Raw genomic sequence first — 23444 nt, forward strand, 5'->3', positions numbered from 1 at the left:
CATTTCTAAAATATATTGCGTGATAAGCTTCTTGATAAGTTTTGAGAATTATTATCGGTTGTAACTTAATTTGAACGATATTTTTACAAAACGTCGGAAGCATTCATTACACATTACTTATAAATATATTGCTTATATAAAGTGAGGTTAATAATTGTGTTTGTCAATTGTAATTTAAGGACAAGCAATGACAATAACCCTTTTATTAATTAGCCCATGACAAGTTAAATAATCCAGCTGTTTCGAATGATGCAATACTGAAAATCCCATTACCAAACATATACACACACCTGGGATTCCACTTGAAGTTTCCTAATTGTATTGGCTGTCAAAACACAGTTCAGTTCGACTTAAAGTGGAATCCTTGCTGAGTTTTGGAGAAGCTAGAATTTTAGATTGATCTGCAGTTTTGTGGACTTGGATATATTGCTTGTCTTCCTTGATTTCAAAATTTCTAATACAGGTAGAACTATTGACACTGGTATATTTAACTGGTTTATATCTGATTAATTCTTTTTTCATTTAAGACATGCTGGGAAATGTATTTAATTTTATGATATACACGTTTTATGGATTCGTAGCATTCTTATCTGATTTATTTGGTTGATTTTTTTATTTGTTGACTTGTTTGAATAAACATGTTTTGAATGTGTAAACCACGTTTCAAGTTGAATATTAAATTCAACTTGAAATACTTCTTTTTTTCATTTGAACTTCATAACTTATATTCAGTGACACATTTGTCAGAGGACGGTTGGGCGATTTAGGGCTTTAACGACACTCTTGAAAAACCGAAAATCTATTTTAAGTACACTGACACATAAATCAAAACAAGACATGCATAAACATTGGCTAAATACGCAATTTGATTGAGACAGGGTATATTGGGTTAAACCAGTTTAAGTAGTAGTAGTTTAATAGTCATTGTGATCTTAATAGACATTTGTATTCATAAACCAATCAAATAACATAACTCTATCAGATTTCAGCTGATTTATCAGTTCATCGTTAACCACAAGAGGGATCACATGAGTTTAAATTGTGTATTCAGGCGATATTATTAGTAACACATTGGTTTAAAGCAGACGACAGTATTTCGGTTGATCGTTTCATAAACCAACCTGCCTTCCATGTGTTTGATGTAAGTTGAAATTTCTCATAAAAACAATACTAAACAAATATAAAACTACATTTTCTATTTACAAATTTTGTCTATACGAGCATTCAATATACCGTATAGTGTTAAACAATATTAACACACTTTACATATCGAATATCACTTTATAAACTTGATCATATTCTCATAAACTGCAAAAACATGTGCCCTTATTAAACATTCGATATCGATGTCATGCTTGTAAACATGATTTGATGTTTGCAATCCACAGATCATTCTTTTATGTACAATCGCACTGTCGATAAATAGGTTATATACACTATTGAAGCCGTGAATGACTATGAAACATTAAACTATTGGTTGGTTGTTTTAACCTAGATGTGTGTTTGATTCTACTAGAATCCAAATATTACAAGAAAACTTCTCCATTTTACAGCATACATATAGTACTGCGTAGGGACACAGCTGTATCATTAATGCTAAAATTAAATAGCGCTATGCCCATTTTATTATATAAAGGTTTAATAAAGAGTAACATTCAAAATTTAAGTAGTACTCGTAAAAACCTGCGGGAAAAAATATTTGTTAGAAATCCGATAACGTCATGCACGAGCGATTTAAAAAAATCTATTCTATCTGACTTACCCTCCCGGCCTTGACTGCTTATGTAGCAGTCTTAACGTAAATCTGTTCTCCAAAAACGTTCTCGTTAACCCCATTGCCATAACGGAGAATTTGAGGATACAAAACTGTTACTTTCTCACCTGTCCGATACATCATGCTCACATATATAATCTATTTGACCAGTTATCCGTGTTCAGGCCCATGTCTCTCCAAAACACTATTGGTTTTAGGAAACCACTCGTCATACATGCATACTGATATTCAGACAGATTCAGCGCTATATTCAAACTGAACGATTTTGACTTCCTCCAAGTAGAAGAAAGTCAACGAATCGACCATTGACCTGTCCTGGCAACTCCCTTTTCCTTAAATTATTCCATATAATCAAATACTCCACTTCACCATTCTCTTGCCTCATATCCTTCTATCTCATTTTTGGTTAATATTTTATTAAACACAACAGCCTGTACTAATAATATATGTCATGTGTTTCCGGTCCGGATAGGAAAATCTGAGCCGAGGGTACCTGCGTTGCCACGCTTGCTGAGTTACCGGCTATGCGGCGTGACCGAGGGTCGGATTTTTTCATCCGGACCGAACACACATGATTGATATTTTTCAAGTTTTCCTTGATTTACTTTTTTGTGAAAAAATAAATAGAAAAAAAACGTTTTTTTTTTGCATTTCACAAAAAAAGCTCGTGCGATGATGTTTACTGACGTCATAACGCGAATATAGAGTTTTCCACCACGGCCGAATTAATCTGAAATGCCTTAACGGTGTGCCAGACATTATCAGGAGCATGCCAGGATGACAGAAACGAGACTTAGTATGAGCTTCTTAGCTTTTGTTTTATTTTGTATATTCATTATTTTTTTTCATATAATGTTACCTAGGTAAATAAGTTGTCTTTCTGCTAATATATATTGTTTAAACCAAGGGCACGCATTGTATGGCCTTGATTTATAGAAATATACAACTCAACTTCTGAACACAAAAGGAAGTTTATTTTTTATCGAAGCATAACAAATCAAACTCAGCTTTATAGGTAAAGTTTGAATTAACGATGTGTGGGGTAGAATAAGTACATAAGCTCAAATCATTGAAATATATAATGAACACAATATCAATGTCATGGCCGGATTTGCATATATTAGGTGGGCTTTGCTGACACATAACAACATTCTGTCTTTCAACTAATAAAGGCAGTTCCATATACAGGTCAGAGTTCGTTTGACTGGAAACGTGGTGAAAAAGGTAGTACAATGTGACATTTACGTGAGTGTACAAACAGACATAATGAATAATAGAAAGAAATACCACAGGGAAACGCAAAGTAATCATGAAATCAAATATTGACCCTTCTTAGAGGCACAAACTACACTGAAATATCTGTATCGATAAATGAAGGGAATATTGCCTTAAGCCAAATTAAAATCCTGATAGTTACTCTGAATTTAGCTGTGAATAATGTATGATCTAAATGCGGGCTCAATTTATCTGTTGCAGGTCCATTTTCTGAAAATCTAATAATAATATGTATTTCACGTTCAAATTTGATGTAAAATGACAAAAGAAACTGATTGTTTGTTAAATAAATTGTAAATTTCTGTTAATGTTTTGTTATCTTCATTTAACAGTGTTCAACAGAAAGAGTACATTTTCAGAACCTGTACCCTCTTTATACCGAGAGTAAAAAAGAATGAACAAGTTCAGCATGCTCCTTCAGTTGATCTTGGTGAGTATTAACCAAAACCTTATATTAGAGATTTTCATTATACCTACCATTACCTAATGTATATTCCTACTAATCATGTTGCATATTTAGCATACCGACATAAACAATCCATTTAACTAAACACCGTTGAGTATCACTTAATGTCAAGTACATTGGACGAACAACATTGCCGCAAAAATCGTCGCTTCTACGGAGAAAAAAGGTTTGCGTTTTATCTGTATTTAGGATTGTTGGGATAAGATTGTGGTTTGTGCACATAAACTGTTTTAAACCCCCAGTAAATTTACATTTTACTGACAGTTCCATGGCGGTACCCAAAACTCCTTGATAAACATACCTAGTTTTTAGCTCACCTGATAATAATAGCTATTGTGATCGCCCTATGTCCGTCGTCCGTCGTCGTCCTTCGTCCTCGTCCATCGTCCGTCGTCAACAATTTGACTGTTAACACTCTAGAGGTCACAATTTGGGCACAATCTTGATGAAACTTCGTCAGAATGTTACCCTTCATAAAATCTTGGAGGAATTCGATATTTGGTCATCTGGGGTTAAAAACTAGGTCACCAGGTCAAATTAAAGGAAAAGCTTGTTAACACTGTAGAGGTCACATTTATGACTTTATCTTCAGGAATCTTGGTCAGAATGTTAATATTATTACTCTCTAGAAAAAGTTTGATTCTGGGTCATGTGCGGATAAAAACTAGGTCACCAGGTCAAATTGAAGGAAAATCTTGTTGACACTCTAGAGGTATTATTTATGACTGTATCTTCATGAAATTTGGTCAGAATGTTTATATTAATACTCTTTAGGTCAAGTTTAAATCTAGGTCATGTACGAATAAAAACTAGGTCACCAGTTAAAATCATAAGAAAAGCTTGTTAGCACTCTAGATGTTACATTTATGACTGTATGTTTATGAAACTTAGTCAGAATGTTTATTTTGATTAGCTCTAGGCCCAGTTTGAATCTGGGTCATGTGCGGTCAAAAACTAGGTCACCAGGTCAAATAATAGGAAAAGTATTTTAACTCTCTAGAGGCCACATTTATGACCATATGTTTATGGAACTTGATCAAAAAGTTATTGTTGATGATCTTTATTGGATCAGGTTAGCGTTTCAGGGCCTTCAGTGCCCTCTTGTTTATTTATATTATGTATACACTGAGCTGCTTGTGGAGTGCTGTGCTGTTCTTCCATGTTTCTTGTTTGTGATTTTATGTTCTATGTCTTTGGCGTTTACCCAGTGCCATTAAACCGGGTTTATGTTTAAACGTTTTGCTACTGAGCTTGTTTCTGTAGCTTTTGGCATAAATGTTACTAATGATTTAGGATTGTTGTTGTATTTTTTTAAAGGTCTGCCCGAGCATATTGCCTGCTTAATGGCTTGACACCACCGTATATGCACTCACGACTCACGTTTATTTTAATACTCAAAGGCACATGAGTTATAAGTGATTGCAATTTCTAGTGATACATTTGAATTTTTTGTAATAGTTCAACTGAAATAATCTTAATTCAAAATGTAGTCTTATCTATGAACTCACCATAAAATGTTTTACATTTCTTTGGCCATGGCTAGAATTACGGATTTATATTTTTTTTATTTTCATATTTTGTATGCTTAATTTATCAATGACTTACGATCTTCAGAATATATTGTTATATAAATATCTTAGCTGACAACCACCTTGATCCTTTATACGGTAATAAGAAAAGGTAATGGTTTATTTTTACTACATCAGTTCAGGAAAAATATAAAAATGGGGGAAAAATGAACAGAAATTATTTTAGGGGATTTGTGACATATTAGGCACCACATTTGACATACTAAAAGTAAAGAACAATCACACGGTGCAAAATGTGATTTTCTATGTAAAATGTTTGAAAAATTCAATAAAAGTGAGAACTTCTTGAATTTGGCAAGAACGGTGTTAAATTTTGCAACAAAATTACCAGAATTTCTTAATTTATTAGACATTATATTGCAGAATAATATACATTAAGACTGGTATAAAAACACCGTATTTTGTAAAATATGATTTTTGGGGACAATTGTTTGAATAATTAAATTGAAATGAGAAGTTTCTGGAATTTGCCAGTAACTTTGTACAATTTTGCAAAAAAGTTACCAGAATTACCGCAATTATTAGGTAAAATAGTGCGGTATAATACCCTTCAAGTATAGAAACTACCAGATGTTCTGAAACGTGATTTGTGAGGTAAAATGTTTAAGAATTAAATGAGAATCTCTGAAATTGGCCAATAACTTTGTAAGATTTTGCAACAAAATGACCAGATTTGCTGAATTGAATAGATAGGACATTATAGTATAACATACCTGAAGGATAGAACCGTCGTGTTCTATGCAATTTGTTTTTGAGGGTTAAACATAAGAAAAACATTACAAAAAATAGAATTTTTGGATTCAGTCGATATCCTGTTCAATTAACATACGGGTATACAACTTTCACAATAGTTATTTAAATGTATGTTATATTGCAAATTAATTTACATAAAAATATGTAAAAACAGCTTATGTGGCTGAATGTAATGTAAGATATAACAGAAAAGAAATGATAAAAGAAATATATTTGCAATATTCTGGTATTTGCCTATACCTGGATCAAGAAATGCACCAGACAATCAATGTTACAACATTATATCTAACAAATCAAAAATAAGTTGTTTGACAGGCATGGTGAGACTGCCACCCTAGACATTGACTTGGTCAGATTTATTCGGTCTATAAGCCTGAAACATCTGCATCCTAAAGAACTTTCCCTGCTTCAAGGGAGGGATTTAGATATGTCTTAGTATTGGGTGAGTCCCACTTGCCTTTGAGCAAAACCAACACTCACAGGTGTCTTATAATAGTCTTGTTTCAGCGGAAACATACTATTTGTGCTATTATCACTCGCAATATATGTGTGCTAAATGTGTTTGTGGTTTTATATTTTTACAGGCGGTTGCTTGCTTCAAATACACAAATCGACCTTTGCACATTTTCATTCATTTGGTGTATACATGTGCCTTTTTGTATCTATTAACAGATGTTGGCATGTATGGTTTTTGGAATTGCTGCTTCTGCTTTTTCGAAGTTTGGTAAGAACTACAAGTACCATATTAAACAGTGTAAACTGCTTGGCGATTGTAAAAGCAATTTCTAAATTTAAATAGAAAAGGAAGACATATATTCAGCTTCCAGCCCACTAAATGTTCAATGAATTATCTTTTATTTTTTGCTAAGTACTTAGTACATTTAACATCATGGTAAAGGTTTTTGGCTACTGGGTGCTTCCATGCAGTTTCCATTGGGTTACAGTATCATACATATGGCTGGCTGTATTTGTGTATAATATTTAGATACTTTGCTCGTGTATTTATAAATCAAAATATAACATATATAAGTACTTCACATGCTTCACAAGTTAATATCTCAGTTTAGTTCTCAATTGATTTTATCTAGACATCACGTTTTCTGTTGGACTTTTATTATATATATATATATATATATATATATATATATATATATATATATATATATATATATATATAAAAACGTACATGATATAAAAATTATCTTTGATGCTCACACAACATCAATGCCACCAGGAACATCCTCTTCGCAGTCTGCAACGACCCCATCACCATATTAAACGCTTACTGAGAAGGCCAGTCCTCACAGAAGGTTACATAGATAGTTCTTATACATTTGGTTCACATTGTCATCATAATTATAACATTGACTTGAGTTAATTCGTTTTTCCTGAGCCAGAATTGATTTCATTGTAATATATATGTTAAAAAGATTTGCTCAAAGATTGCATTTTTTTTAGAAATGAAAGCTGATGTTTAAGATGATCCTTTCAGGGCCCATTGTATTTTGTTTTCAATAACAATTTTCATTCATGACTCGGCACTAACCCTGAAATTGGATGATTCTGCTGTTTTAACTAGGTTAGCTTTTCTGATGAGCCAAATGTGTCTATCATGATTTTTATATTGAAAGACTGAAAGACTAACCACAATTTCGTTCAACGACATCGTAGCAGTGTTGTTTTCGTAAACGAGAGAAAACACCAACACAATAAATCCTTAAAATGATTCATATCTCATACACATCAAACGCATACATAAGAATACATTAACAAAGATTGTTTAAACTGTCATCAATCATTTCAACATTCTGCATCAAGCACTTTGAAGAAAAAGAAATTCAACAATTTCCTAACGTATTGCATTAAAGAAAACTCCTAGTTTCAACCATTTACCAAGAAAAATTACAAAAACTGAAAGAATTAAACACATGCGTTTCCACTACCAATCAGATTGCCCCTTCAATAACCTTTTTATGCGTAACGCAATAGTATCGAAGAAAAATATGTTAGTTCTTTATATACTCATACTTATAGTTTAAATAAATTGCAAAAAGTATATACATATAAATCTCGCTTGATATAAACTTACCATGCTGCATGGTATACGTCCGACCCCTTATAGATGTGATAGCAGATTAAATAATGATTATTGTAGTATTACTTAAGACCGAGACCGCGTGTGTAATGTAATGTATTCACCGGTGTTGAATGTACTGGATGATTATTAGTTTAATCCCTTTTAGAAACACTTTTCTTGTACATCAGATATGAAGTAGACACGTATTGGCTATTAAAGCACGTTTTTAAACTTTAAATATGGCTATTGAGAATACATATAAACATTATCAAATACATTTATACACAAGCATGATCATGGGCAAACATTAATTTAAACAGTAAAATACGTGAACTGTACACGTGTAGGTGCGGTGTACTTCCGCCCGGGTTTTAGTTATAGCAATATGAAATAAACTTTTCTCTTTAATAAGGTCGTTAACGGTTCCGAGTGAAACCAGATTCCGTTTATATGGAAGAGCTGATATATGGCGGACGGATACGACAGTCGTTGGATTCTTTTGTTTAGTGGACACACTTTTGTGTTCTCAGTAGCACTCTAATCTTACCATTTAACTAGACTACATATTATGTCTCTTACTAGAAACCTTTCATCAACATCAAATTTGTAATATTTGTTTTAACTGTTTTTCAGATGAAACAAACTGTACCGTGAGAGTTTATCAGGGTTCTGTGTTTTTTAAAATAAGTTCGTCAGACCCAAAAGACATAATAAACATCCAGGCAAATGGGAAATGGGTAGCAGACTATAACACAGAGGCTGTACTCAGGGACGAAGACGATAAAAAGTATTTTCATGTGTCTTTGACTCCTAGCGGAGCATGTGTTTTTATAATTTATAATTTCGATGGAAATATCTTTAGTGTTAGTATTACATCAGCTACATCGACCTTGACAGAAGTCTCAATTCAAGGAATACCTATCACAAGCTGCTTCAGCCCTTCGCTCGTTGCTTTAAATCTGAAAGGTAGGTTTTACGCAACGATCTATGCACATGTTTTAATACCATGCCACATACGCACGAAAACAATTTATAAATACTATGATAAAGAAAACTTTTACTGGTTATGTCAATTTATAAGATGCGCTATTTCGGCGTTTAGAGTTATTTTTATTTATTTTTTAGTTTAAGAACAGGAGTATTGTTAACAATTATATAAGTCGTGCCAATTAAATCTAGGATCAAACTTCTGAAGACTGTATCCAAATTTCTGCGAGAAAGCTGTTTTTGCCAGTCCCGTGAATAAACATTGTGTCTGCTAAAAGTAATATTTCCGATCTATTAATTCTAGGGAAAGTAGAGTGCCACCAAAAGAAACCCGGAACGATGACGGATGACGGATTACCAGTTTGGGTTATAGTTCTGCTTGTATTGCAATTTGTGGCAATACTTATTTGTATTGCAATTGTTGCAATTGTGGTTTATAAAGGTTAGTTTTAAGCTTTGCTTACTTCCAATTAACTAAATAACAAAATGTTTACATGAACGTTTTATAATAAATAAAATATTGTGAAAGGACTGTATTCGTAACGATAAAAATACGGCTTTGTTGAGTTATTATCGTTTTCAAATGATGTGTTAAATACATTCGACAAAGAGATTAACATCCATTTGAGATTCTTATAGTGACATATCTCTTTTACTGTCGAAATCTTAGTCAAAGGTTCATAAATATATATCCTAATTTTTAAAAACAAAGTATGACATATGGTGTAATCAGGCTGATTGATTTGCACGAAATAAAGTAGTCCCATATAAAACATCAACAATAAGAAGCATAAATCATTTTAAATTTTTTAGAGTCACTGTCGCTAACAGTGCCGTGGATTATTCCTGGACGATAATTACATCAATATTGCCATTTTGTGAATGTGCACATGGATATTACCCTCGTAAATACGAGTAATACATACAATGTTGTTAAAAAAAACCCGTAAAAGTGAGATCAATATCAGGTCGAGATTCTTACATTCTGCACCATTTCTTTCATAGGCGAGTTTAATTTATTGAAGCCTACTGCATTTCTTTTGAACCAATTATCCCGAGGCCTAGCTAAATGAAGACTTGTTACAAAATGCTACACGGATGACCAGGGCCTGTGGATCCAATACGTCATTTATAAACATTGATGTTGTACTTTTTGACAGAACATAGTTCCGGTTTTGTAGTGTTTGCCCAGTCGATGTTTGCTTTTAGCCTTACATTCCTTAGATTTCCTCTGACATTGTTTGTTGTATTGCTGCATACGCTAGATATTCAACACATATCTTTATATTTGACTGGAAACCTTTTCATAATGCACCGGTTCAACTTGTTTATTGAAATATCTGTTAAAAAACTACAATACTTTTGACTTGACATTAAAGCACAAGGTTTATGAAAATTGTGTCAACAGTTACTCTGCGGAGTGAAAGGCAACGATATGTCTGCATTTTTCAGTCGAACAAGGGGCACAACTTGACAATTTTAAAGCCAGATTCATAGACCTAATTATACATATGCTTTAGTGTGTTGTATGATGTATATACATACCAAGTGTAATAATAAAATCCTAAACGATCTTTTAAGTTATGGTCATGGTTACATATTTGAACAACGACGCCGACTAAACCGACGCTGACAGCGAGAATTAAGGTGACACAATACCTCTTTTTGTTTCTTCGACTGGTTTTGTATAATGATTTATGATACCTAAATTAATGCCGAACTCTTTGTCGGAAAAAATAATTTCAAATTGAGTATAATTACCAATTGATGTTTTGCAAGCAAAGCCTATGCCACGACACGGAGATTACCCATGCGTATCGTGCTTTCAAAAGCGTACATGTAAACCTAAGTATAGGGATTGAAAAGATATAACTTACAAAACAAAATAGTTTGTTTGTTTTTTTTCATTCAGGATAAAATCCTCAAAACTCTATTTTATTCTCACCGCCCTCTTATTTTACTAAATAAAATGTACATAAAAAAGCATAATCCTTTTGAAATCATTTCAGTTACAACTCAATGCCTCTTTTCCATTTATTGACAGAAACTTTAAACAGACGCCCGACGCATTCTTAGTTAACAAAATTTGACATTGTGTAAGAATGTATCATTCTGTGAAATTAATACCAAATTTGCATATGTATCATACAACATCTTCATTTACTTAAAATCTAAATTTTAAGCATGCACTATGGGTTCGACTGTAGTTATATTAAGATAAATATTGTTTTTATATTGTAATATTTCAGTTTCAAAATGTACTTTGAGTATCGATCAAATACAGAAACTCTTGCCTTCGAAAAAATGAAATAATTCATTTAAATTTTGCAAACGGCTGTTAAATGAAAAGAAAAAAATACACGCACTGCAGGTGTCAATTATAGTAGATATATTCTGTATGAACATACATTTGCAAACATAATACAATATTGATAAAAAGTTGTTTGTAGTTGTAATATAACACTACGTAATCTATATATGCAAACAGTATCCGAGTGCATTAATGGAAATACTAACTTCGTGTCAAATGAAGTGTTTATTATTTTGCTTCTGTATTTGATGGTGCTTATGTAACGAATGTGGAGTTATTGTTTGTTTATTCAAGATAAGAGTAATGGATTTCTTTAAAAATAGCAAAAAAGTCCACTTAATATCCAAAACTTAATCTTTTAATGTGGCTTGGAAAACAATGTATATTGTACAAGACTTACTCCATGTATAAATTATCTGCATTGTTTTGTTTATTACTCTCATAGGAAAAGAAGGGAAAGACATCAAATCCTGTACCGAGGATGGCCTAAGGAAAAATAAACAACAACAACCTTTTTTAACTGAAACCAACCCGAAAACACAACACTCAAGTAAGCAAACACATTTCTAGCAGCGAAGTTCATCCAGTGCATAAACGTATCATAATCACACGTTAAGATTATGTACTTTGGTAAAAAGACAATCCAACTGGCCTGTTTTGAAGAACACGTCGATAGTTTTATAAAAGCGCTGATCATGTGTTGATTTAGTTGCCAAAATCTATAATATTGTATTTGCTTTTGCTCTAAATCCGTCAAAACATTACGATTTATCTGGCAATCTTTAAACCCTGGTGTGCATTTAAATGGTATGATACAACGTTAAAGCAATGGCAATTGTCGAGTAGTAAACGCATCTGACCTTTGATAAAAGTATACATAACAGTATTTGGTTGTTTTACGACCAGAGTGTAGATCAGAGATTCCAAAGTTCGATCAATCATTATTATTAAGTATTTATCGATGCTATTTTTCTCTTCAAGGTTCTCCAACCAGGAAACGCATTAATCATAGGAAGCGGTAATTTAATTCTTTGTGAGATCTTCCTTATTGAATGGACAAAAACCAGCCAATCAGTGTTTTTATTCACAGTAAACCTATTACACTTGCTCTGTACACATGTTTTTCAATACGCGAATCTACACTGTGTATTATTATCTACAGTAATGGAAATAACACACAATTGTATGGCATATATAATAGTTAGATGACATGAAGTAAATTCTTAATGAATAAGAAGGGGCGGTGTGATCGTAGCGAACGAGTTATTCTTTTAATCAAGAAACTACGCCAGGTCATTTAATTAAACAGACTTAGAATATAACCTCATTGGCTGACACACTTTCAACGCATAATCTGACGCAGGGATTGTGTATCGGATGAGTGGCAGTAGGCGGACTTTAAGCACGCGTGAAAGGTTAATGCATAAGTCTAGTACTTCATGTAGGTTGTATTTTAAACCATAGTGATGATTATGGGCTCTTAGTACGAATAAGACGACCATTTTGTTCTTTGTTCACTAGTATACTCAATCTGTTAGGTTTTACTTATGTATTTTACTTTTGTATTTGAATTAAATATGTGTGTATTACTAATGCTATAAGTTGTACTAAGTGTTTGCTATTTTATAAGTTTTCTTAATAACACTTTTAATCGTATTGTTATTAAAACCTTCGAACAATGTGATATACAATCACATATAAATTCCTTAAATGGGTGTTTTATTTAATGACTGATTGAATTTGAACATTCAAATGTTTTCATGACGAATATGTATATATTTAGATAATGTTCACCTTTGCGTAGCAATGATATTATAAACAATTAAATTTAAATGGGCATCGCATTGTATTATACTATGTGCAACACTAGTCTGTTAACTTATTTATCTAGTGGATTTTCGTTGCAAACTATAATTCAGAGATTATTCAGATGATGACAAAGTATTTTAATGATTGTGTGGATGTCGTTTTAGATATTTTATTTTTTATGCACTATCAGTTCTCTAGTTTTGGTCCTTCAGGATATGGTAATCGAAAGAATTCGTGATTCACTGTCCGTCCAAAAGCTATCATTTATTGATAAAGCTGTGGTTTTCTGTAGTGTTTGTAAGTTATTTTGTGTCTCTGGTTCAAATATATGTTTTTTGTTCTAGTAGTGTGCATTTAAACAGTATTTATCATTCAATATTGAACTAATGGACTTCTCCAAGTAATTGTCATTGTATAATTAGTCATTCTTGACAGTTGGGCCATTTCTTTGCTGTCTAGGAAGTGAAACCGAAACTACCGGTACATGTCTTTAATATAGTTTGTGCTTAAAATATTCATAAATTTTTAACGTATTAAAATATTGTTCGCGTTTTAATTACAGTATCAAAGACGAAAGACATGGAATCACTTAAAAACACCGTCAGTATTGCAACATTTCTAAATATACTTTTTTGCTCAACATTTACAAAATATATGTATACATCAGAAATATATTGATATTGACTAGAATGTATTAATGTTGGTTTAAAAAACCGAAATGGTACACTTGAAACTACTCATTTTGAATGCCATCTTAGATTCATATTTATCAATCATTACTGTGTTTTGTTATAATGGACAACATATAAACAAGAGATAGATCTAGCAAAACAAAGCCAAAATTAAAAACGGTTTCGGGGTAAATATTTACAATCAGATGAACTAGTGCATGTTCAAGAGGTAATTGGTTGTGTTTATTGTACTTCTATTTAATTAACAAGTGTTGTACATAAACATTTTTAAACCATCAATTTTCATTGGTAGCTACACGTTTATGTCATGGTATTAAATGCTCAGCACTCCGATATAACAGTATTTATTTACTAATAATTTAATAGTTTTGTAACCATTGTGTTTTTTAGTTATGACTTGATTCATTGTGTCATTATGTCTTTCATGAAAATGAATGTAACTTATGGAATTTTTATCATCAATAGTTTGTCATTACGCCCATAACAAGGCTAAACTACATATCAGTAATGAATGAATATAACATGAAGTAATAACACTTTCATACACTGACCATCTCAGAAAATAAACGTTTACACTTACTGCACAGGTGCTCGTCACATCGCCTGGATACAGTAATATATATATATTATTATTATTTTTAGTCAAGATAATGACTAACGTTTTCTGTTGCGGTATTTCTACTTTCACTTTGGACAACATTTGAATGCTTTTCCAATTACGTCATTAAAACCTGGAAAGTCGATGGTAGCCGTCAAATGAAAACGTTTCTTGCATTTAAGACAAAGCCGAGTGCGCGGTCAAGATCAAAATTGCAAGAGGGTGATTTGAAGTGAAAGTAGAAGTACCGCAACAAAAAACGTTCGATTTGGATAAAAACGCGTCTTATTCAACGAGTTTTCAACGGTTGGAATGATATTTTAAGCTTCTCTTTGTAATACATGCGCAAAGTTTGCATGTCAGTGTATTTTACGTGTTTTAGGGGAAAAAATCCGTTGTTTTTCAACCTCCCGGTTCTTTCGTAATCGCAAATTTCAGTTTCTGGTCGGTGCATTTCGTTTGAATATGCCGTAAAGGTCAATCTAACTAGCATAAAAGTTATATTATTCTTATATATGGGAATCTTACCTTATCAGAAGCGTAACAAGAGCTGTCACAGTATGTGACGAATGCCCCCGAATGTGACATTGACCTATGAAAAAGGTCAATACATGAAAAGTTGATCTTGCCTTTACGTGTCAAATACATATGGCAAGTTATTTTAAATTGCCTCTAAACATAAAAAATACCACCCATACTTGACAACCTACACTGTTATGTCCTTATAAGCAGCATTCCACTGTGAATAAACACTTAGTGTGACCTTGAACTTAGAGGTAGGGACATGGGTCTTGCACGCGACACGTCGTCTTGGTATGTCTGACACAAGGGGCAAGTCATTTTTAAATCTGTCCATACGAGAGAAAATTACAGCCTGGACACGACAACCTATACTCTATGTCCTCATATACGCAGCGTTCCATTGTGAATAAACACCTAAGTGTGACCTTGACCCTAGGGATAGGGACACGGGCTTGCATGCGACACGTCGTCTTGGTATGTGGAACACATGTGCCAAGTTATTTTAAAATCTGTCCATACAAGGGAAAGTTACAGCCCGGACACGACAACTTATACTCTATGTCCTTATATGCAGCACTCCATTGTGAATAAACACTAAGTGTGACCTTGACCTTAGAGGTAGGGACACGGGTCTTGCACCCGACACGTCGTCTTGGTATGTGGAACACATGTGGCAAGTTATTTTAAAATCTGTTCATACAAGGGACAGTTACAGCCCGGACACGAGTTATTGAGCCGGTAAATTATGTTTTTGGGCACATCTTTATTGACTTAACTGTACAAATAAGTTTTGTTACTATTTAAAGTTTATATCATTATTTGAGCAAGTAAACTATTGAACCTGATTCTCGTGCTCCAGTTTTTATGGTATGGCAATTTCAAAGTATAATACTGTGAGATATGAATGATACTAAGCATAACTCCTCTCTTTGCAGACGACAGTTCATAAGCTGTTTCCGCCCTTGACGTTAATATGCAAAAATACGTAATAAACCATGATTAGATCCTAGGAATGCCTTAACAATCGCAAGTTAACCTTAATCCCGCTTAAACAGAGGCAATGTTTCTGACCTATCGTCAAAGAAATCATCCAATACTTCTTTTCGTTATCGCCGTTGTTCAATTTGTTGTTTACCAAAATCATCTTAAGTTGACACTCAGAAATGAATGGAACATATAACTTATATCATCGCAATAACTTCTGGAATTATTGGAACAATGCAAACTGTGAACTTTAAACGAAACAGAAAACACTCAACCACATATCTTTGTCGAATCTTCGTCAGCATCTAGAATACGTATAACTTCGTTGGGAAAAATTTGCCCACTATAAAAAGAAAACGATATATATAATTCAATATAAGGCTGACGAATTGTTACCGGTCTCACACGATCTGTAACAATAACTGATCTACTAAACTAAATTGGCTTGGTGTCCCTTACGGATAGACGAACAATTGAAAAGCTGACATTAAAATATAGATACAAACACAACATGATATCATCTTATCTACTTCCTCAAAGTTTGCAGGCGTTAAATAACAGAAAACTTTCAAGCGTTGCCTAAAATAACTCAATGTTTTCACATTCTATATGTTTATCGGTATTGAGGGCGTGGAATTATCTTGACACCTTCGTAAAAGATGCAATATCATTGCCGGTCAAAGGTAAAATGGATTGAATATATAGTGTTCCCTTAACCCCTACATTTTATATCAACGGTGAAATATCCGCTTCAGTTCCTCATGCCCAAATGCGTATGAATTGCAGCAACCTAAATTCCGATCGTTACAATAATCATATCGAAACTTCCTCAAACAGTGCCTATGTCACAGAAATTGAAGATACTAAACATCTGCTTTTTAAATGTAGTCGTTTCGCTATCCAAAGGCGTCAGTAACTCCTTCAAACTAAGACACTTCGACATTTGCCGAAATAAAATACAGGTCAATGATGTTCGATGGTTGTGATAATTGCGCCACCTGTAAAAAGAACAGTATGTTTGTTTTTTAACGAAAGCAAACATCTGAGGCAAACAAATACTTTCAACAAAAAATTTCTTTTAAATTAATAAAAAGCTATTAGAAAAGAATTTGAGTATTAAAATCATAATTAGAAGAAGAAGAAGAAGAAGAAGAGGAAGGGGAATAATGAATCAAGTTCAAGTTCAGCCTGGTCATGCCCGAATTCAGGTGAAATCCCGAGTACGACTTTTTCATCTTAGTGTCGGAGATAAATTTGAAAAAAATGTTTGAATATGGTTCGTTTAATAGAGTGTTTCAAATTAAAAGTATCTGGACAGTGAAATGTTTATAAATTTTAAATAAATTTGTCTCTGCTTGTGGTTGAGTTGACAGTTAAAGAAACAATGCACTTTTGATTCGATGGGGCCACATTGACAGAATCGATCTTGATCAATATTCTTTAAAAAAATTCTCTCTGGGTGCTACAGTAATTCAAAATGCGTAAATGATTACTCTTGTCCTTTCGAGTGCCTTTGTAGTAAAACGACGGGACTGGTCAGTTATAAAGAAGAGACAGTTTACGTTTGAAAGTGAATCGGATTCTCTGACATGTACAGGAAGCTCGTTCTAACGAGCAATTGTTGAAGGAATAAAAGAGGATGAAAATAGTTGTGTATTGCAAAAGAGTTTTTTTTAGAAGAAGGGTTCCGGGGGGTATAGAAAGTAGCATAACGTACTTGGTCTTGGATAAGGAATGAAAGATATGTAGGTGTCAGTGATGTTACCATCTTGTGGTAGAATATAATTATATGCAGTTCCCATTGTGACTTAAGTGATTCATACCCAGAATCTTCATGAAGTTTTCCGTGAGAGACAGGTTTCGTAGTTCAAGTTATAATTATGAGTGCTTAGAGGTGAACTTGTCGGAGTAGATATTCATGTCGTCGGGTAAGATTTATTTAGACGAAATCACAATATTTCAACGTTTGGCAAACATATGACTTATACAGTATTTCAAGTGACTCTTGGTCGAGTGTGTACATCAAAGTTTTTAAGGCATGAACTTTTTAGCCTGTTGTTTTCTGTTTTCTGTTGTTTTCCGAATATGTTCGTGCCAGGTGCCGTCCATTGAAACATTGAGACCAAGGAGGTGTATATGTGTGATAGCCATGAAGACTTAAGGATGAATCGGATTGTTTTGTTTGCGTGACATGATAAGAAAATCTTTGTATTTGTGGATTGAAAGAAAACCAACTATTTTTCTGCTCATTGTGAATTTTGTTTGTGAATGTCTGCATTTAATAATGACGAGGTGGTAACAGAATCGTCGACAATAACATATTAACTAGTATTGTCCGCGAAGAAACGTATGTGGATTTTGAGCCATAACACTTTAGGGAAATCATTTATATTCGTTGGCATAAAATTTCCTGGTTTGCCGTGAAATTACAATGTCATGGGTACTTGAAACTGCGATCGTTCTAGATCGTCAGCATTATCCCACGCGCTGGCCCGTGATATCCGTCTTCTACGTCACCCGGTTTATGACACTCGCTAGAGTACAGTACGACATGCCAATTTGTGCATATACCCATGTCATTTATCGAATTAATTGGAAATTAAGGTCATAAACGAAGATGTACCCTGATCATAAATACAGATAAGCGAAGCCATTGAATGCAAATTAAGAATTTTTCTAACTGTAAAAACACCGAGAAGGTCCGTAATTTTGAGTAAACAATCCCTAAAGATTGCTGATGTCTATAGTTTCAATCACTTTTGAATACCATCTCATTTCAATGTTTATTCAAACGTTTTTGTTTAATCAGTATATTGAACGAGTTGTTTTGTACATTGTCACGTTAGGTGCTCAGTGACCTTCAATGGAATCGACTAATTATTTAAAAAAATCGAGAACCGACACTCATCACTCACATCTTTTAAAGTTGGAGATTTTCATGGACAGCACATATATAGGCACGTGCTTCAGTCATTTGGTACATAAAAATGCATTACAATGATTTGGTTTATTATTTGTTAAAGGCTGATATAAAATATTTACAAAACAATGATAGAAAGATATTCAGTGGGACGGATATTTACGCTCTATACTGCGGCCTCTGTAACGAATAAACTAGACTTAAATTGTACATAACATGGCAATTGAAAACGTGAACAAAGGGTTTATATTTCGTGGGATATTGAATTCGTGGATCGCCGCACCCACGAAAACCACGAACATTAATGCCCCACGAACATTAATGATTTTACAGTAGGTAATTTGAAAAATGACTAAGAAGAGAAACCAGAAATGCCATTCGATTCGAGTTTAAAAATGTAAAAGACCCACATGCGAAACTTGCTACTACTCTTACCTGTTATTCTTCGTCAAGACCATGACAAAATACATGGTATAGAAAGTATATTTGAATAATCTTTTCAAGGGACATACTGATTACCGAAAACAATGAGATTGGGCGATATTTACTTACGTCATGCGGATCATTTTTTTTCCAAAGATTGCACTGACAATATAAGCGATCTTCTTTTATGTCGGATTCGACATGTCGAGAGTGAATGGATAAAGATACAGTTTGATAGTAAAATATTTATTTTTTCCTGGTTTAATCCCCGACCGAGTCTTACCGAAATATGTATGCATTTGTACTAGTTGCTTGCTTGCTTAGCGCAGGGTAAAAGAGGGTGGTAGTCAGGAAATTACGAGAACGCTGGAATGTGGTCCACTAATTTATCGTTGCTGTGTACCTTAACGTTAAAGAACAAAGAGGGCAATGCGGAAAAGCTAAGGTATCGCGCCGAAATGGCTTGTTCTCACTCTGTTTCATTAACTCATCTGATATCCAGATCTTATTTGAAATTGCTAGCTCGTTTCACACGAAACACAAACCACACCAACATATTAACAATTGATATCTCAACAACAATTGATAGCTAAGATGGGAGAGAACGGCAATATTACTCTTTCTCAATTCTCAAACAGTTGTCTTATTACTTTCTTCTTCGAAACAAATCGAAATTTGTTGATGGATTGATGGATGGGTGGGTGGGTGTTTTTTAGGTGGGTGGGTAGTGGATGGATAGAGCAAACGTTTTTTGAAATATAAGTATCCTTATTTTCAATAACACTTAATACCTGTTGGTTTCAAAACAAGTGCAAATGCTACTTATCAATTTAGGAATTATTGTCTGTCACTTTCATTTTATATAACAAGATACATGATAACCTAGTTGATAACTTGTTTCCCTTGAAATTACTATAAATAGAACAACCTCAAAAACCGCTTATCATTGCTTTGGTGGTTGAGTGTCAATAAATATCACGTTAACTGATATGATTTGTTCACTACTTGATAAATATACTTGGGATTCCACTGATTAAATTCCGTAGTAAATCTGATTGGTCGACTGTGTTTGGTCGTCTACAGAATATATAAATCATTTGATAACGGGTAACTAGTCTTATAGTTATATTAAGTGTTGCTTGTTTGGATATTTCGATTGTATGCGGTGATTTGTCATCAACTCTATTAGGAACTATTTATTATAATTATCTTTTAGCAGCAGGCGGAAGAATAAACCTGTCCGACCCGAGCTTGCGGAAGCCGTTATCAAAGACCATTCGTTCCATGATAAATACGCATGAGAAAATGTTTTTCTTGGTTATGTAAAATATTGAAAACAAGTAATATTTGACATTGTTCATACATTTTACCAACTAGCGCTTGTCACTACTAGCTTTAAAGTCATCATGTGTTTTTATTTTTGGTACACAACAAGTATTTTCTAAGAAATTTCGATGTTTTAATGTTTACCTTAATGTTCATAATGTTGCGATTGAGTATTGTCACTATTTCGTTTTATTTCTGTAACCTTAGAACTGTTTTAATGATTACAATTACTTTGGTGTAACCAATGTATTGTGGTTTAGCAGGTTTTATTATAAAGTAGTGGTTGAAGATTGTTTTCGTTACACTCATAAATATCAATACGAATAGTTTATTTTGTAATACAAGGCCTTCTGTTTAAATCATTTATAACTTCATTGAATTAATTATTTAAATATTATAAGTATTTCAAAATTACATGAACATGATAAATATTGGCGTAATTGTGCAAACTCTCTTACGCCCGGGCTTACAGATCCATTTTACTCCCAGAAAAAGCAAGTGCTTCAATCGCAAAATCAGGGGTACAATTCAAGTGCTACATAATCTATTCATATGCGTCTATTAACATTTCATTCTCAAATATTGGATAACATAAAATTGTCAAAATGGCGCTGTTTTATTTGCAGTTATTTTAACATATCCATACACATTCCTTTTATCCTTTATTGGTGCTTTTAATGTTTCTCTCTCTCTCTCTCTGTCTGTCTCTCTCTCTCTCTCTCTCTCTCTCTCTTTCTCTCTCTCTCTCTGTTTCTCTCTGTGTCTCTCTCCCTCCCTCTCTCTCTCTCTCTCTCTCTCTCTCTCTCTCTCCCCCCCCCCTCTCTCTCTCTCTTAATCGATGGACAAAATTCTACATTTTTGTCACTTTGATATGTGTGAACCGATAATTGATGTCTACCAAACGTGTCAAATGCGTATATATTTTACTTTCAAAATTCATAATCAGTACGGTCAGCAACGACTTGTCTCCAAGTGTGTGTCTTTGTTTTGTAAAGTGGCTTAAACGGCTTCGCTTATCTATGTTATCAATCAAACTTGATCCTGTATTTGTTCACAAATATTCTCGTAGGCTGTCATATCTTCCATATTTAAGTGTTTATTAACCCACCGGTCGAGTCGACTGCAAATGCTTACTAGCTGGGCCACAGCGTACAACATCAACATATTAAACCAATACCCTGTGTATTAAAATCGTGTGGTAAATTGTTTGTAAAGTTAAGCCATATTGTAGGATTAATGCCGGTAAATTACTTTGGAAATTATATGAGAATTATTTGAAGCCTATGTCATCCAGAGTGGCCGTCTACGCTGCACCCAACATTTGGCTTGCACGATTATATTTCGTTTTAATCTGGTTTCATGTACTTTCTAATTTACGGTATAAATATGAAGCGAACAAAAGAAGTTATTACGACTGAATCATAATCATATTAACTCCGTTTCGGCACGTTTCAATTATCAGACGGGTGATAAGTCTTTCAAAATCTGAAATCCCTACCATCATCGGGTATGTTCTCTTGAAGGTTGGTTATTCTGGCCTCAACTATTATCAGTGTCGACGAAAATAAATCGGACATGACACACAACAGATTTTGATGAAGTGCATATACAATAGCTTGCTTACCATCAACGGAAGATGTTCTGTTCTGACGAAATATATGTAAAAACATTAACATGATCTCTGTTACACACAGAATTTAAATTTGCGATATGAACAAATGGCAAAATCTTCAACTTGATTAAATATAAGTGTGCAAATCACCGCAAACACCACCTACTTATCAAAACGCTTGCTTGCTTAGTTCAATTGATAATGTACAGTAGAAATGTGAAGAGAGACAAAAATGGTTTTAATATCTTACCCAAATCAACGTAAACATTGTTGGACATTCTGGTTTATATATATATATATATCTCAACATCAACCATACAGTTCAAAACTGATCATGCTCTCAGTATTTCTCCATGATTTGCCATCCATTCCCTTGTTAATACCATATACATAAATTTGAAATACACCAACAGCAATTCAGATGACTTATTATTTTTATAATATGCATTTGCTCGATAGCATTGATTTTACATAGTTGCGTACTTCGTCCGTTTTATCATGGCACATTAGGACTCCCATCTTCTTTGAATATTGAAAGCCACTATGCAGCCCGAGCACAGATGCAGTTTTGGCTGTCCGAAAACCGCTTTTAAGACCAAGTGTGTTCTTGCTTAGTTTTCACTGACCATGGCAAGGCAGTTAATCGAACACTTACCAATGCCGATATACTAGCGGAAAAAGTAAGTATGCATGATATGACATTTGTCTAAATTCAGCAAAGAGTTTTCGGTTAGATTAAGTTGCTAGCATGCATTATTTATCACATCAATGCAGCTATGACACAGGGGTAAACGTACTCTTATTATCATTTGTATCGCTGGGGAGTTCTTAGACCCAGTATGTGTTCGCATTCACAGTTACATTATTCTGATACTATATTTTGATTTTTGTTTAATATTTGTTGTCTTTCAGCGTAGTGTTTCCTTGTGTTCTGAATGTTTGGCCTTGATGCAGTAGAGGCTAACATTCGTTTCCGAAATTTCGCATCATTCGTTCGTAACCTGCAAATGAAAAGGTTACTTATACTAAAATACGGTTATATATACGAAGACGAGTATATGCACAAATCACGACAAAACGGCGTTCTATTGTATAAACATTACTCTTATTTCATGTCTCTTGTCTTTTCATTCTGGTGACCAATTTGCTAACCTAAGCTCAATGGAATTACATTTTGTTATGCGATGAAAATACTTCAACGCGATTTCCGTTGTAGTGCCAATGAGATGACGTAAACGGTGAGTATGGTCTCTTAGATCTCCTTTTTAAGGGGTTTAAGCGAGTTAATTAGAAACTAATTAGGGAATGGGGTTCCACATTTTATTT

At 33.7% G+C, this 23444-nt stretch overlaps 1 protein-coding gene across 6 annotated transcripts; it reads left to right on the plus strand.

Annotated features, from left to right (window-relative positions):
- Positions 1–323: 323 nt before the first annotated feature.
- Positions 324–14203, plus strand: LOC128239249 (uncharacterized). Of its 6 annotated transcripts, none has more exons than XM_052955809.1 (7): positions 324–463; positions 3409–3479; positions 6530–6581; positions 8568–8900; positions 9226–9363; positions 11678–11782; positions 12214–14203. In XM_052955809.1, the coding sequence occupies exons 2-7, from the start codon at positions 3444–3446 to the stop codon at positions 12252–12254; spliced, it is 705 nt and encodes a 234-aa protein (XP_052811769.1). In that variant the 5' UTR covers positions 324–463; positions 3409–3443; the 3' UTR covers positions 12255–14203. The 6 variants fall into 6 exon arrangements, 5 of the variants coding, with proteins under 5 accessions (XP_052811769.1, XP_052811768.1, XP_052811770.1 ...); XM_052955808.1 differs by lacking the exon at positions 6530–6581 and adding an exon at positions 983–1141 and having other exon boundaries at positions 358–463; positions 3382–3479; XM_052955810.1 differs by lacking the exon at positions 324–463 and adding an exon at positions 942–1141.
- The last annotated feature ends 9241 nt before the right edge of the window (positions 14204–23444 follow it).

The sequence above is a fragment of the Mya arenaria genome, chromosome 6 (assembly GCF_026914265.1).
Source record: "Mya arenaria isolate MELC-2E11 chromosome 6, ASM2691426v1".
Lineage (NCBI taxonomy): Eukaryota > Metazoa > Mollusca > Bivalvia > Myida > Myidae > Mya > Mya arenaria.